Here is a 16,930-nt window from a genome sequence, read left to right as displayed (position 1 = left end):
GTTTCCTACAAACATGAAAAACAGACAGCACTGGGAGGCAGCTTGAGTGCCATCAGTTTTTCCTGGACTCATAGACTTTCATGAGGGATGTTGAACCATAAGGGTACGTGTCCACGTTCAGGAAACGCTGCGTGTTTGACGCGGCGTGGGGCCGCAGAGTCAAACATGCAGCGTCCAGATGTTCCAGCACAGTGGAGGGGATTTTATGAAATCCCATGTCCACTATGTGTGGAAACACGCATCCGTCGGCCCTGCGACTCCGGACATGCTGCGCGTCTTTTAAGATCGCAGCATGTCCGTGTTCCTTGCGGCGACGCAGCGCTGCCACAAGGAATAACACAGGGCCCTATGCGTGGGGTGCGATGATCCCGGATGTGTGCAATGAACACATCCGGCATCATCGCGTCCCAGAAGGGGGCGGGGCTTAGCGCCGAGCGGGTTTGCCGCTCCGACGATACCGCCGTCCATCCTGATCGTGGACACATACCCTAACTGGTATCAAAATCAGACAAAAAAAAACACTTCTTAACAGCACTAGAAATTGTAAAGGCTAACGTTTAGACAAAAATTAGACATGTGAAAGGTGCCTTACCCTGCATTATTTTTTCTTCCATTGGAAACCTAATTTATTGAGGACTGTGCTCCGATCCCTTATCATTAGATACAGCACAAAATCTTGTTTCCAGATCTGAATTATTGCTTCATGTTGTAAGTATAGCTAAAAGTCATCAAACGTTGTTTGGAAATAAAGTAATATTTTATAATACAGTAATGAAATAACATACACCGAGAACATGTAGCAAACGACTACACAAACATACACAAAAATGTGCAGACGAAGAGCCTTGAAAGCAGATATATCTACATTGGCGTTACACAAGAATATCTGGCAGTGCATAATCGGGGATGGGACATTTCATTTATTAACATGTCAAAAATTTCTGGTCTTGTAGAAGAGTATGGACCATTTAACACAACGATGTTCAACACTGGTTCACTGTGCTCTGATAAAGGCAATGGTCGTATGAACATACTGTATAATCTGTAGTAAAATATTATTATACAACGGCCATAGATAGTCATTTAATAAATGAAGGAACCATACAAGCATAGCTATTACACAGAACATCCACTCACTGATGGTTGGTAATGATAAATCCAACACTCCAGCCTGCCATGCTTCCCAATGATGCTGGACTATGTATTATGTTAAGGCCTTGTTCACATGTGATGCTAGTACGGCAACATTACTACTTTGTAGCTTAGATAGCTCTTATGGCAGATTGCTGCTGTGGGTCTATCTTTCTTTGGGATATTTACAACCAGTGTGCACAACAAAAACAGTGGAAATATCGTGAATATGCACATTATACATGATGCATAGGCCCTGTGATTAATTACCTAGGTGGGTCAAATATATATCCCAGTCCAACACTGAGCAGTGCTAGGCACTGTTCATATCTATATTGAGTATTTAGAGAGGTTCCTACTGCCTTAAAATATTGGAAAGGCGGATCATTGACATGTCGAATAGTATGATCCACTGACTATGGGGTCCATTGAGTTTCTGTCATTAGAACAGCCATTATACCTTTCTGTGCTGTTTTGCCTGGCATTATTTTGTAGAGTTTGCATCAGAGGATTAGGATCCTCATCAAAAGATGTGAACACAGTCTTAAATTTAAAAAAATTCTGTAATGTGTTATGTATTTATTCTTGTGTCCTAGCTTCACACTCCAAATAAAACCGAGATTCTCAGGTTACCAACATTACAGTTTTCTAATATAGACAGAATCCCCACCTATCTGTGCAGTGGTATGGTCCATTATTGTACAGCCAGTTAGGGAGAGATGTCCTTTTTATTATGGAACGGGCCACTGTACACATATAAGGGTTGTTGCAAATACAGTAAGATTTTTTCCTATTTTCCCTGTTTATCCAGCTTTATCTATTCTTGTAGCCTGGCTTCATCCTCCATATAAGACAGAAATTCTCAGTTTTCTGAAATCATTTTTTAATATAGACAGAAGCCCTACCTGCACACATATAACAGGGGTTAAAAATACAGATATAATAGAAAGCAATGCCAGCTCACCCTTTCAATCGCTTCAGTTTTCATTGGAGATCCCAGTACTGTACTTTGAGGACCAAGATAGTCAGCTGTAGCGGCTTGTAGATCAGCACAATCCAGTAGATTAAAATCAAATTTCTTTATTATAAATCCTTTAAAATCACATCATTAATGTGCAATAAAAACCTTCAACACGTTTCAAGCATTATAGGCATCCTTAGTACCTTCATGCTTAAGGATGCTTATTCTGTTCCAAACGCACCCGCTACAGTTGACTATCACAGTGTTAGAAACACAGCAAAAAAAATTCTGCTTTATGATTTTGAGTACAAAGCAAGGAATCTTTTTTTTAAAAAAAATAAAAAAACAGTACACTACAAAAACAAGATATAAAACTTTTTATATTGTCCTGTATGAAATTGTATGGAAAAGGTGAACCTTTCTACTTAGTCCAGCAACATGGTATAACTAAGAGAAGCCATCGATGATCTAAACATGTGATTATTTCTTAACTTGTGTGTTGCTTGCAATAGCTTATAACCTAAGTAATAATCTAGAATTGTCTAGGTTCTTTTTTTGGAGGCAGTGTCAATACATTATAATTTTCTGAGCTAAAGGATAAGAAATTACAATATTGGGTTTCCTCTTCCAGGACCCACAAGAAGAGTAGCTGACATCATCCCTACATACATACTGCCAAGATATTTTTGGCAATGGCTGTGCTATATATTATTATGTAAACTAATATGAACTCTACAACACATGGCTTAAACATAGAATATTGCATTTCGACTTCCACGGCTTTATTCTTGACTCTTGACATTGGGTAGAAAACTCTAAACTGTTGCTCAAACATTGCCATATACTCACAGATTTGTTGTGCCAAGTTCTACGGTAACCCTAGCTGAAAGCCTAGCAGTTAGAAAGAGTGCAGATCCCTATCCAGATCATCACAGAAACAAAGTAAACAGGTTGAAAGTTCAAAATTACACATTATCCAATATCTATAGGAATGTGCATCTATAACATGCACGTAAGGATACACAGTATATGCCTTGTTGTACACACCCATTCCTATAAATATATAGTCCACATTACTGCATACCAATTCAACATATAATTTAATTTAATATCAGGGGAAAAATCATCTTCAAAAATTCAGAGTTTGGGACATCATCTTCCACCATTCCATTAGCTCTTCCTTCTCTTCCTCCTTCCTCTCTGATAATGATTCCAGATCAAAATCAATCTGTTTTAATGTAAAAATGAATATAAGTTAATATGCTAAGTCTTCATGATGACATTGTGATAAAATACATAGAACTGGAATAATCACGGAATTGAGACAAAAAAACACAAAACATAAAGTAGTAAAGAAAATACAAAGATGGGCTAGAGAAGCACTAAGAACCATAAGCAAGAGGAGAAATCCACCATAAGCAAGAGGAGAAATCCACCATAAACAGGGCCAATACAGCATTTCAGCGTACCCTATCCACAGACCCCTGAGCATCATTCAGATGTCTATGTTATATCTGTGTTTGATGTGGATAGAACACGTATCCATTATTGTCTATAAGCATATTCACATATCCTTTTTTATGGAGATACACTACCGTTCAAAAGTTTAGGGTCACCCAGACAATTTTGTTTTCCATGAAAACTCATAGTTTTATTAATCAAATGAGTTTCCAGATGAATCGAAAATCTAGTCCAGACATTGACAAGGTTCGAAAAAAAGATTTTTATTTGAAATAATAATTTTCTCCTTCAAACTTTGCTTTCATCAAAGAATGCTCCCTTTGCAGCAATTACAGCATTGCAGACCTTTGGCATTCTAGCAGTTAATTTGCTGAGCTAATCTGGAGAAATTTCACCCCATGTATCCAGAACCCCCTCCCACAAGTTGGTTTGGCTTGATGGGCACTTTTTGGGTACCATACGGTCAAGCTGCTGCCACAACAGCTCAATGGGGTTGAGATCTGGTGACTGCGCTGGCCACGACATTACAGATAGAATACCAGCTGCATGCTTCTTCCCTAAATATTTCTTGCATAATTTGGAGGTGTGCTTTGGGACATTGTCCTTTTGTAGGATGAAATTGGCTCCAATCAAGCGCTGTCCACAGGGTACGGTATGGCGTTGCCAAATGGAGTGATAGCCTTCCTTATTCAATATCCCTTTTACCTTGTACAAATCTCCCACTTTACCAGAATCAAAGCAACCCCAGATCATCACATTACCTCCACCATGCTTGACAGATGGCGTCAGGCACTCTTCCAGCATCTTTTCAGTTGTTCTGCATCTCACAAATGTTCTTCTGTGTAATCCAAACACCTCAAACTTGGATTTGTCTGTCCATAACACTTTTTTCCAATCTTCCTCTGTTCAATATCTGTGTTCTTTTGCCCATATTAATCTTTTCCTTTTATTAGCCAGTCTCAGATATGGCTTTTTCTTTGCCACTCTACCCTGAAGGCCAGCATCCCGGAGTCGCCTCTTCACTGTGCACGTTGACACTGGTGTTTTGCGTGTACTATTTAATGAAGCTGCCAGTTGAGGACCTGTGAGGCGTCGATTTCTCAAACTACAGACTCTAATGTACTTGTCTTGTTGCTCAGTTGTGCAGCGAGGCCTCCGACTTCTCTTTCTACTTTGGTTAGAGCCTGTTTGTGCTCTCCTCTGAAGGTAGTAGTACACACCTTGGTAGGAAGTCTTCAGTTTCTTGGCAATTTCTCGCATGGAATAGCCTTCATTTCTAAGAACAAGAATAGACTGTCGAGTTTCACATGAAAGTTCTTTTTTTCTAGCCATTTTGAGAGTTTAATGGAACCAACAAATGTAATGCTCCAGATTCTCAACTAGCTCAAAGGAAGGTCAGGTTTATAGGTTCTCTAATCAGCCAAACTGTTTTCAGCTGTACTAACATACTTGCACAAGGGTTTTCAAGGGTATTCTAACCATCCATTAGCCTTCTTACACAGTTAGCAAACACAAAGTACCATAAGAACACTGGAGTGATGGTTGTTGGAAATGGGCCTCTATACACCTATGAAGATTCACATGAGAATGAGGATAAAGAAAGAATGCGGCACTCACCCGGTTTCTTCCACTGTAGTTGTTGTTTTTAATTGTTCTAATTGATTGCACATGTTATATGTCTGGTGTCTAACCCTACTAAAGGAACTGACATCATAAGCACAACTCACATGGACCCGTAGAAGCGCCTGTGCGTGAAACGGCCGTCGTCCGTCTTGTCTCTGCACACTCCCCCACTGCTCCCTCCTCATGCCTTAGTCTGTATTGTGCCGTGTTTAACATGGATTGCCACGCTCAATAAAGAATGAACTACAGTGGAAGAAACCGGGTGAGTGCCGCATTCTTTCTTTATCCTCATTCTCATGTGAATCATTGACTTTAGCTGCAGAGCACCGCCCCCACTTCACTAGTAGCTGACTCCGTCTGACTTTTGAAGAAGCTATTAGCCTCGCAGCTGGATTGCTTTATGACAGCTCGTTCAGTGCCGATCTGATACTGTCTTTCTTTCTTACACCTATGAAGATATTGCATTACAAACCAGACGTTTCCAGCTAGAATAGTCATTTACCACAGTAACAATGCATAGAGTGTATTTCTGAATCATTTAAGAAAAAACTGTGCTTTTCTTTCAAAAATAAGGAAATTTCTAAGTGACCCTAAACTTTTGAATGGTAGTGTATAGTCTGCCAAAAAAAATGATACAAATATCCTATTTTGATATGATATAGCATTTGTTCATCATTGATAGGAAGGAGAACCTTGGAAAAACAGATGCCAAACTAATGATAAAAACTTACTCACAGATCAAAAATGAAAGAAAAGCGGATCCAGAGACACTAATGAAAAAAAGTTCTGTTAAGACTTTAGGGTATCTGTAGTTTGATACTTGCAAATTTTATTCAAGATTTTGATATGAATTTTCCATAGAGTTCATTCATTGAAACGAGAGTGAACCCTATGACAAAATCGTATCAAAATCTTGGATAAAATCCACATGAAACCAACCGAATTTTGCACAAATATCTGACATGCTGTGGATTTGAAAATCGCCACTATATATCAATGTTGTATAAAATTTCACGTAGATGAGATTTTCAAAATAAGCATTAAAAATCTGCAGAAGATATAATACCTGTTGTAGCAAAGCCAGGTAGGACTGGGTTAAACCCTAGAATTGCAGATATTGATTAGATGCATCTGGCTAGCTTTGAATAAGAACCAGGAAATGGGTTCACCTGGTGTCAATCTGCTGGATGTTGAGCAGATTGTAGTGTGTTGAAGCTGATGAGTGACCAGTAAAAATGTGAGCTGTAGCTGGGAGAGACAAGCCAAAGTTTCTTTGAATGGAAACTGCACAAATCAGCTTGGAAAGCGGAGCAGTCTGTGTGTTGGAGCTGCAGAGTAACATGTGGAAGCTGCAGCCTGTTCAGTGTGAACTGTGCGTGGAGTTAAACACTTCTGTTTGGCTCTGGAAGCTGCTGGAGCTCAGGCTGAAGGTGATACCGAAACTGGTAGGACTGTACCTTTTCTGTGTATAAAGCCTGTTCCGTGAGAAAGGACTGTTCTGGTGAGCCCACACTGACATATATGTGCCTGCTGAATGAACTGTTTATTTGTTGTTTTACCTTTGTGCCCAGTAGAGTTTGCACCGGCACAATGACTAACACAGGCAGCACAAGAGCCAAAAATACATTCATCTGAATGTACTGAAATGGTAAAAAATTTTCTGCTACAGATTTTCTACTTTGGATCTGCATGATACATTCACATTTGCTTGATGTGGATTTACCGTGGATTTTACTCTATGCACTGCAAAGGGTGAAATGTGAAAATCCATTGATACATTAATGATACAATTTAAAAATCTGCACAACAGGTCAATTTCTGATGTGTATTTCTCCTGCAGTATGCGGATAAAATTTCATCCACTTTGTTGCGGTCATAATACGCTGCGTAGACCACCAGACAGAAAATATGCATTGTATCCATCATAAGCGAACACCATCCCAGTGTATGTTCACACAAAGTGTACATATTGCATTTTTTTACCAGGTACCTTCAAAATTATGGTTAAAATGCATCATTGTTTTATTTATTTTGGAAATGCTGGCAACAGAGTCATGAAGAGATCTTGGGCTACACAGTGACTTTGGCCAAACAACATAAGATTGCAATGTGTCTTAAAATCGCACATGACGTGGAGTGTGATGGGGTTAAAATCCGACTGTTCTCTTGCAGTACATTGAATTGCAGGTTATAATGTAATCACATTTAGTTTCATTAGTTGCGATTTAGCAGCACCATATGCAATCTGGGCAGCCTAGGTAGGTATTATAGGAACACAGGAATTATTTCACTTGCCATGATTCACATTCTTACATACAGAATTAGTTTTGGCTTGTTTCCACAAGACTTTTTCACTATAAATGCTTGTGGCCTTCATAGTTTATATACAAGTATTAGCATAAGCTGATCCCAATAGTAGGGGCATGGTCCTCTATGTCCCCAGTACAGCGTCGGCTGTGTATGTATGATGACTGTCAGTAATAGCATACAAACAATAAAAAAGAGTGATTCCGCATATTATCCATGTTATGTCAGGGAACACCTCACTAATATGGTTTTATAAAAAGAGATTGCTTCTCTAACACTTGATGTTAGTGCGTAATTTGTACAAAATTCCCAGGGCCAGTTACTTACCTTGGTGGCAGGGCTATAAGCCACAGCTACCTTTTTAGTGATCGCAAGGAACCCTGGAGCTGAGGCTGTGACTTTGTAGTTCCCAGGAGAGAGGAGCCTCCAGTAATCACCATCTTTAGCTTGGGTTAAAAGAAAAAAATGAGAGTAAGAAAAGAGAAAATCCATTAAAGAGAATCTGACAGGAGAAGCATTATTGCAGCCAAGCATGTTACACTCTGAAATGCTGTGGTAAAGTCATTTTCGCCCCTTAATGACCGCCAGTACTTTTATTTTACTGACCTGAGATATAAGAGAGTAGCCTCCCCGTACAGGTGACAATCCAGCAGCTGTCGGCTGTACCCTACACGCTGACAACTTGGTGCATCAGCCACGATTAGTGTTGGCAATGTCCATAACTGTTTAACCCCTTAGATGCTGCGGTCAACAGTGACTACATCATCTAAATGGTTAACAGAGTGTGGGGGATCCCTCTTTAACCCCATCGCACCCTGAGCTAATGATTCTGTGGTCCTGATGTTTGCAATGGCAATTCACAGCCAAATAGCGGCCTTCGAGTCTCCCGGCTACAGTGGCCTGTTCAATTTAAGTGGTAAAAATACATTTTTTCATTCCTGTCATGCCACTTTGCATTTATTCCTTAACATCACCTGAAGGGTTAATAAACTACCTGACAGCAGTTTCCAATATTTGGAGGGGTGCGGTTTTTAAAATGATATCACTTTTGGAGATTTTCCAATATCTAGGACTCCAAAAGTCACTTCAAACCTGGATAGGTCCTTCAAAAAAATACGTTTTGTAAACTTCCTTGAAAAAAATTAAATATGACTGCTTTAAAACCTACTAAAAGGCGAACAAAATAAAGTAACATTTTACAAATGGTGCTGATGTAAAGAAGACATGAGGGAAATGTAATCTATTGATGTTTTGTGTGGTATGACTATCTGGATTAAAGGGATAATCATGCAAAGTTTGAAAATTGCAATTTTGTTTACATTTTCGTCAAATTTCAGATTTTTTTTGTAAATATATAAAAAATATACAGACATACATTTTCCATTAACATAAAGTACAACATGTCATGAAAAAACAAACTCAAAATCGTTGGGATCTGTTAAAGCATTCCAGAGTTATTACCACATAAAGCGACACTGGTCAGATTTAAAATATTTGGCCCAGTCACTAAGGGGTTAAAATTATTTTGAAAAGCCGTCCAGGGATGATATGTCTCAGATGACTAATCAGAGGTAGGCCACCATGTCTTCTCCCCGCCCTCTCTATATACAGAGAAACCTATCAGTCTAGGGAAAGGGCTACCAGGGACCTGACACAGGCCACTCATCAAAGATGGCCTCAACCAGCTGTACAAAATGTGTTTTCTCTGTAACTTCACTGTGTTTCAGAGTAACACATACATTGTAAAGTGCTGCGGAATATGATGTCCCAAAATAAAATTATTATTATTATTATTATTACATGGATGCAATAGTGCAGCCAGACTCTGATTCATTCTGCCTGTAGCCAGAGACTACAGTATATCTGCTGTGGTTTCCACCTTCCTCTTCTGTATGATGAGGAGATTTCAAACAGAGGTGGCCGTTCTTTTAAAACATCATTGACCTGTCAATCCAAGACTGGAGGCAGGGAGAGGGCCCACGGAATCACAGACGGGGAGGAGATGCCCCTGTGAACCGAAATCTAATTAGCAGAAAACTTCAAGCGGTGATTAAAGGAAACAGGTTGACCACTATGAGATAAGACCACCACCTTTCAGCCCTAATATGTAGCATTATTTTATGCTGTATATGCCTCCAATCTTGCCTGCAAGACAAGAAAAAGACCTTTTATAATACTCACATACGGGGCGATCCGGCCCGATGGGCATCGCTGGTCTTGGTCTGGCGCCTTCCTTCTTCTAGCAATGCCATCCTCCTTCTTGCTTCGTGTGGAAGATGCGTCCATACATCATCCACACAGTGTCCTCGGCACCGCGCTCCTGCGCAAGCGTACTTCTCTGGCCTGTCGAGGGCAGAGCAAAGTACTGCAGTGTGCAGGCACCAGTAAAGGTCAAAGAGCCCTGGTGCATGAGCACTGCAGCACTTTACTCTGCCCTGGCCAGGGCAGAGAAGTATGCCTGCGTAGGAGCTTGATGTCGGGAACACTGTGTGGATGATGTAGGGCGAATCATCCACATGAAGCAAGAAGGAGGACAGCATCACAAAAAGAAGGGAGGCACTGGAGAGTGCACCGGACCAAGACCAGCAACGCCCAATGTACCTGACCGCCCCATAGGTGAGCATCATAAAAGGTCTTTTTCTTGTCTTGCAAGCTGGATTTGGGGGCATACATACAACATATTAGAATGCTGTGTATAAGGGCTGAAAGGTACTGTTCTAACCTCATATGGTACAAACCTGGTGACAAGTTCCCTTTACAGAAGAACCACAAAGCATTTCTTCACCAAAGGTATCAATTTAATCAGTATTACAGCCATGTACTTACTTTACATTGCACAATTGTGCTGACAGGTCCTCTTAGTGCTTCCCACCTGCTGGGTTCCCATCTAACTCCATCTTTATCTGGCACTAACAAGACAGCTGCCAATCAAAGATGAGGGGGAGAATAGAGGGAAAACAAGCAGGTGGGAAGGTGTAGCTAAATGTTTGGCCACACCATGATACACCAAGCACCTGTACTTAGAACAGTCATCCTGTGCTGACAGAGACCCTTTAAATGCACCATCCCACCTACTTATTTCACTTTATTTTTGCTTTTTTTCTGGTTCTATTAAGTCAGAGCTGTCAATCAATGAAGAGGGGGATGGAAGTAGAGTGAAAACAGGTAAGTGTTTACACCTGTAGTTAAAAGTTTGGCCACGCCATGATACACTGAGTGCGTGCACTTAACAGTCATTATGTGCTAACAGACTCCTTATCAGCTGGAAGTTATTCTGGTCAATATTTTGCAATTGAAAGATTTGCACTTTTTATCAGTATTTTGGGTCAGCTCTCGCTCAATACTGACAGGTCAATGCCCTTTGGACAGACTAATTTATTCTAACCTAGACCTTGTGAAGAAGACGGTTTAGTACCTGAAGTCACATCGTGGTTGATTCCATCCACAGATATCGTTGCATTAGCAATTGGATTTCCTTGATGATCTCTGACAAATCCTTTTACCCCACGATGCACCTAAAAAATAAATACACATTTCTTTCCATTGGATTACACAGATAATAATACTGTTGAAATCCATTAGCACCGTATCATGCAAAATAGCTTGTAGTGGTATGCTGTTTGGTTTTTTTATTTGTTTAAATAACTGCCATTTTAATTTTATTTATTTATTACAATAGATTATGTACAATTAAGAAACTTTGTACTAGATCTTATCAGATAAATCTGCTTCTCTCTCCCCCAGGACTGATCATTCATTCTCAATAATCTCAATTCACAGGTTAAATCGGTCTTCAGTGAATATAACAGCCTTTAACATACAGTTCTATGGAGAGCAGAGTGGGAACAATAGGAAGCAGTTACAGTGAAATAGACAATTCTGCTGCAAGTACTCCTGAAAAGAGGGTATGTGCACCCCATATCCTTTTCTGATGGATTACGTCCTGAAAAAGAGCTAACTAAATGCTGAAAAGAATAAACATGAACATTTCTATGTAAAGACGACTCGCTGTGTATATGTTTAGGCTTTTGCGCATCTTTTAACTGCTTACAGATTTCTAAAATATCAAAGGTGCTAAAAGAAGTGAGAAGATTATTTTTCAGGTGTTTCCTGTTTGGAAGACGCACCAAACTTGCTTTACAAATCAATAAGAAGGCTTAAAGAAAAAAAAAGCTTCAGCAAAGAAAAATGCTAGTATTTCCTGTAATAAAAAAATAAAAGGTGGGAGAAACACTTAAAAATGCCTTGTTTGTACTTTTTTTCATATTTTTCCAACATCTGGCTGCATACAAAGACTCAAAGAGAGAAAGGAGGCACTCTCTAGTGAAGCAAGGTATGCACAAATAAAAAAAAATGATGGGCAGCACAGTCACTCAGTGGTTATCACTGCAGTCTTGCAGCGCTGGGGTCCAAACACATACTGATATGGAATTTTGATTGTGAGCTGTGGGATGTGATAGTGCTATATAAGCTAATTTAGAAGTCTTGTGCTATGAGATCATAACACCACCAATGACCTTCAGGTAGAGGCGTATCTAGGGAGGGCAGCTTGGGCATGTGCCCTGGGCGCAGCCGGCACGGACGCACAGTCAGGACGCCTAATGCGGCGATCCAGTGTCTCCCCCGGCGGCTGCATCCCCCGGACTGGGAGTCGGCTGTTCTCTGTGTCAGCTGTCAAGCTGACAGACGGCACAGAGAAGCTAGCTCCCAGGGATTCATTGTACTCCTGTCTAATGCGAGTACAATTGAAGCTCCGACCGTCGGGTCAGAGCGACGCCAGCAGCGTGATCAAGTCATGTGTTCACGCTGCTGACGTCCTTCGCCCGCGCTGCAGAGGCACACATTGGTGGTAAGTGCTCCAGTGGAGCTGAAGACACCAAAGATTAAGTGCACAGGGGGGAAATTTAGTGTGGGGATGGGGAAATTTAATGTGTGGGGGGAGATTTAGAGTGGGGATGGGGGATTTAATGTGTGGTGGGAGATTTGGAGTGGGAATGGAGGATTTAATGTGTGTGGGGGATTTGGAGTGGGAATGGAGGATTTAATGTGTGTGGGGGATTTGAGGACACCAAATGAGGAGCAATGGGGGAGATGCAGGGCATGTATGAGGAAATAGTATGGGGTCATGTATGAGGAAACAGTATGGGGGAATGGGGGGGCATGTATGAGGAAACTGTATGGGAGGATGGGGGCAGACACAGTATGGTGAGTGGGGGGATGGGTGCAGACAGTATAGGAAGTGAACGGGGGAATGTATGCTCAGTATGAGCGATGGGAAAAATGTATGTGGACACAGTATGGGGAGTGAGTGTGATGTGTGCAGACACAGTATGGTCGGGAGTATGTGTGAGCGGGCAGTATAGAGAGTCAGAGGGTAAATATAGGAGGAGACAGTATGGTTAATAGGGGAATATGAGAGGGGATATGAGAGGAGACAGTATGAGGAGGGAGAGGAATAGTTTAAGGAGACAGTATGGGGGGAGGAACATGAGTGGGCACAGAATAGAGACTGAATAGTGGGGACATAGCATGGGGGGACAGTGTAAGGGCACAGCCAGGAGGGACAACATACCAAGGAGGGGGGAGTGTGATGGAAGGGTACAGTATAGAGATTGGGTCCCACAGGTAGGACACAGTGTGAGAGGACAATGTGAAGAAAGGTCCCAGCATGGAAAGGAGAGGTCAGTGTGAAGAGCATGTACCATAAGAGGGTCTGTGTGGGGGTCAAATTTTGCACAGATAATATAGTGAGGGGCAATTATTTATTCAGAGGCTCAGCGTAGGGCAGATATTTTTATTCAGGAGCATTATAATGACACTGCTATCTTTAAGGGCATTGTGTGAGGTTGTGCTACAGAAGACCGGAGAAGATGGAAGTGTGCAGTGGCGGCTGTGGATGAGAAAACTCATCATGGAGTCTGGACAAGATAACGAAAAGAAGGAGAACAACTTCAGAGATGACGCCATCTATAAGGTACCTGGATGTAAATATTATTTGTGATACTGACAAATTCTCATGTTTGGAGCATTAAAGGGGTTGTCTAGGTTTGTGATGAGTCTGCAGTCATTCTTTGTGACTGCAAACTTCTGAATTCTCACAGTGCGCACTGCACGCTGTCAGGATTCTCTCGTGCTGGCGATTTACATACATGTGGTCACATGCTGACTAGACATGCGTGGCCACACTCGATGAAAAAGAACTGAGTGAGGATGGGCAAGTCTAGTCAGAATGAGGCCAGAAGTATACAAATTGCATGTTTGTGCTGACATGACCGTCCACTCTTGCAACCTGCAAGGGAGACTCCTAAAAGTGTGCAGTGCATACACTGCGAGAATTCAGAAGACTGCAATGTCAGGATTCAGCTCTGCAGGTTCCAGTAGTCGTCACATGGACACTCATGTCCGACTTTCATACAAGTTTCTCTTCCCACTTCTCTCAGTTTTTCACTGAATATTGAGAGCATTAGGGAGAGCAGCTCGTCGGTACATGACTAAGTGTGCAAATCGCATATGTGCTTGGGGGCGGCGGGGGGGGCACCAAACTGAATTCTTGCCCTAGGTTCCAGAAAACCTAGATACATCTGTGCCTTCAGGTAACAAGGATATGGGTCCTTTTTGCAACGCTGCTGCACCTGACTATGTTGAGACTTGGACTTTGGTAATCCAGATTACTAAGTATATTCTCTGCAGTGGCTGGTAATTTCTATCGATAGTGGAAATGTATGGATTGGACCACAGACAAATATTCCAACATCCATTATTTCAGATTGTATTTAAAACGTGTTTCGATTCTGGTGCGGAAATCTTTGGCATATAGAAATCAGGAATCTTTGTCAGGCACATCTAAATAATCAAAACATGTTATTCCACAATCTGCAATAAAAGGAGTTGCAATAGATATGTGCAAACAGCACCTGAGGAAGTTAACACAAAATACTGTATGTATCATGGTGAAATGGGTATACAGCAGCATTAAATGGTTGGTCCAGCCTCAGGCTACAAATCTGCAGTCACTCTATGTGATTACAAACTTGTGAATCCTCACATACTGCACGTTGTGATTCTCCGGCTTCGGATATGCAGACCAGACGTGTGCGGCCTCGCTCATTGCAAGTATATGACAGATATGTCTAGTCAGAATGTGGCTGAAAGTATGCAAATCACATATTTGCGGTCACATGACTACCTCCTTCCGGCGTGAGAGAATTATCACAGTGCGCAGTGTGCTGAATGTGAGGATTCACAATCTGAAGTCACATAGGGTGACTGCAGACTTGTACCCTAAGGCCGGCCAGCCCCTTTAATGGTTAGTTGTTACTTTATATTCATTAATTATTTATTGGGAGAGTGAACCTTTTAGTTGTTACTAGTTTTGAATCATGCGAACCTATCATTATTGCATTGCTCCCCTTTTCGTACCTATATATTATATTGTACCTCCTGATCTATTGAATGTATTGTAGTATTTATTGCTATGTTAAGAATTTTATGCCTTGAATCGGTGTATATAAATCACTATTAGTGATGAGCGAGCATGCTTGGATAAGGCTTGTCTGCTAACCCGAGTGTCTTCGGTGTGCTCAAAAACTATTTTCACGTCCCTGCTTCTGCATGTCTCGGGGATGTTTGACAGCCGCAACATATGTGGGGATTGCCTAACAAACAGACAATTCATGCTGTAGATAATGTGTGCAAAAAACTGTAAAGCACTGTGGAATATGTTAGCGCTATATAAAAATAAAGACTATTAAAATAAAGATTATTATTATGCTGTCAAACAGCCGCCAGACTTGCAGCCACAAGGAATCAAACATATTTTCCGAGCACGCCAAAGACACTTGGTTAGTACATGCTCGGATAGCACGTTCGGCCATCACTAATCACTATATACCATCTATTTTAGTCCAATAATTATTTTTTTATGAAATATTATGAATTTTGAGGTTTATTTAAATCGGTGTTTATTATTATATTTAGCTCACAGAATATATTAAACTATATATAGGAAAATTATTTATTCCACCATTTATTAGTCATTAACTATAGCCATAGTTGTTCTGTGAGCTAGTGATTGTGACACCCTATGTGTGGGTAATATGACTATATTATGGGTCACTTCAGCACCTCTTTGTTCTTCAGTAAGGGCTACTTCTCTCTTTGCAGTATTCACTATAGTAAGTAATTATTAGCAGCGATCCTCACTGTTTTCCTCTTTTTGTTATTGTAGTATCAGTACATTCATTCAAAATAGGGTGGTCCCATATTTAGACAATATATTTTCTACTGTAATACTATGAATTCTATGGTTTTCTAATTTGTATATTTAATTATTCATCATAGATTAAACTATATATTGCTTTAGCTCATGTATTACTTAGCGTAAAACCCAGTTGCTTACATCTGGATCTTTTCTTGATCTGTATTTCAATACAGTCATATGAAAAACTTTGGGCACCCCTATTAATCTTAAGCTTAATGTTTTATAGAAATTGTTTTTTTTGCAACAGCTATTTCAGTTTCATATATCTAATAACTGTTGGACACAGTAATGTTTCTGCCTTGAAATGAGGTTTATTGTACTAACAGAAAATGTGCAATCTGCATTCAAACAAAATTTGACAGGTGCATAAGTATGGGCACCCTTATCATTTTCTTGTTTTAAATACTCCTACCTACTTTTTACTGACTTACTAAAGCACTTTTTTGGTTTTGTAACCTCATTGAGCTTTGAACTTCATAGCTAGGTGTATGCAATCATGAGAAAAGCTACTTAAAGTGGCCACTTGCAAGTTGTTCTCCTGTTTGAATCTCCTCCGAAGAGTGGCATCATGGGCTCCTCAAAACAACTGTCAAATGATCTGAAAACAAGATTATTCAACTTAGTTGTTCAGGGGAAGGATACAAAAAGCTGTCTCAGAGATTTAACCTGTCAATTTCCACTGTGAGGAACATAGTAAGGAAATGGAAGAACACAGGTACAGTTCTTGTTAAGGCCAGAAGTGGCAGGCCAAGAAAAACATCAGAAAGGCAGATAATAAGAATGGTGAGATCAGTCAAGGACAATCCTCAGATCATCTCCAGAGAGCTGCAGCATCAACTTGATGCAGATGGTGTCACTGTGCTTCGGTCAACTATACAGCACACTGTGTTTTTTTGCCACCATGCATAACGCCTTTTTGTATTACCAAACAACTCAATCTTGGTTTCATGAGTCCACAGGACCTTCTTCCAAAAAGAAATTGGCTTCTCCAAATGTGCTTTTGCATACCTCAGCCGACTCTGTTTGTGGCGTGCTTGCAGAAACGGCTTCTTTCGCATCACTCTCCCATACAGCTTCTCCTTGTGCAAAGTGCGTTGTATAGTTGACCGATGCACAGTGACACCATCTGCAGCAAGCTGATGCTGCGGATCTCTGGAGGTGGCCTGAGGATTGTCCTTGACTGATCT

General features: G+C 40.7%; 1 protein-coding gene across 1 annotated transcript in view; it reads right to left on the bottom strand.

The window, feature by feature from the left end:
* Positions 1-735: 735 nt before the first annotated feature.
* Positions 736-16,930, bottom strand: part of CPE (carboxypeptidase E) — a 97,802-nt gene continuing 81,607 nt past the window's right edge. The window contains exons 7-9 of the mRNA XM_077279465.1: positions 10,899-10,998; positions 7,811-7,929; positions 736-3,320 (exon numbers count right to left, since the gene is read on the bottom strand). Coding sequence (XP_077135580.1) covers positions 3,222-3,320; positions 7,811-7,929; positions 10,899-10,998 — 318 coding nt within the window. The 3' untranslated portion in view covers positions 736-3,221. The remainder of the gene's footprint in view (positions 3,321-7,810; positions 7,930-10,898; positions 10,999-16,930) is intronic.

This window comes from Ranitomeya variabilis, chromosome 1, assembly GCF_051348905.1.
Source record: "Ranitomeya variabilis isolate aRanVar5 chromosome 1, aRanVar5.hap1, whole genome shotgun sequence".
NCBI classification, from domain to species: Eukaryota; Metazoa; Chordata; class Amphibia; order Anura; family Dendrobatidae; genus Ranitomeya; species Ranitomeya variabilis.
This window is presented reverse-complemented; position numbering and strand designations above follow the sequence as displayed.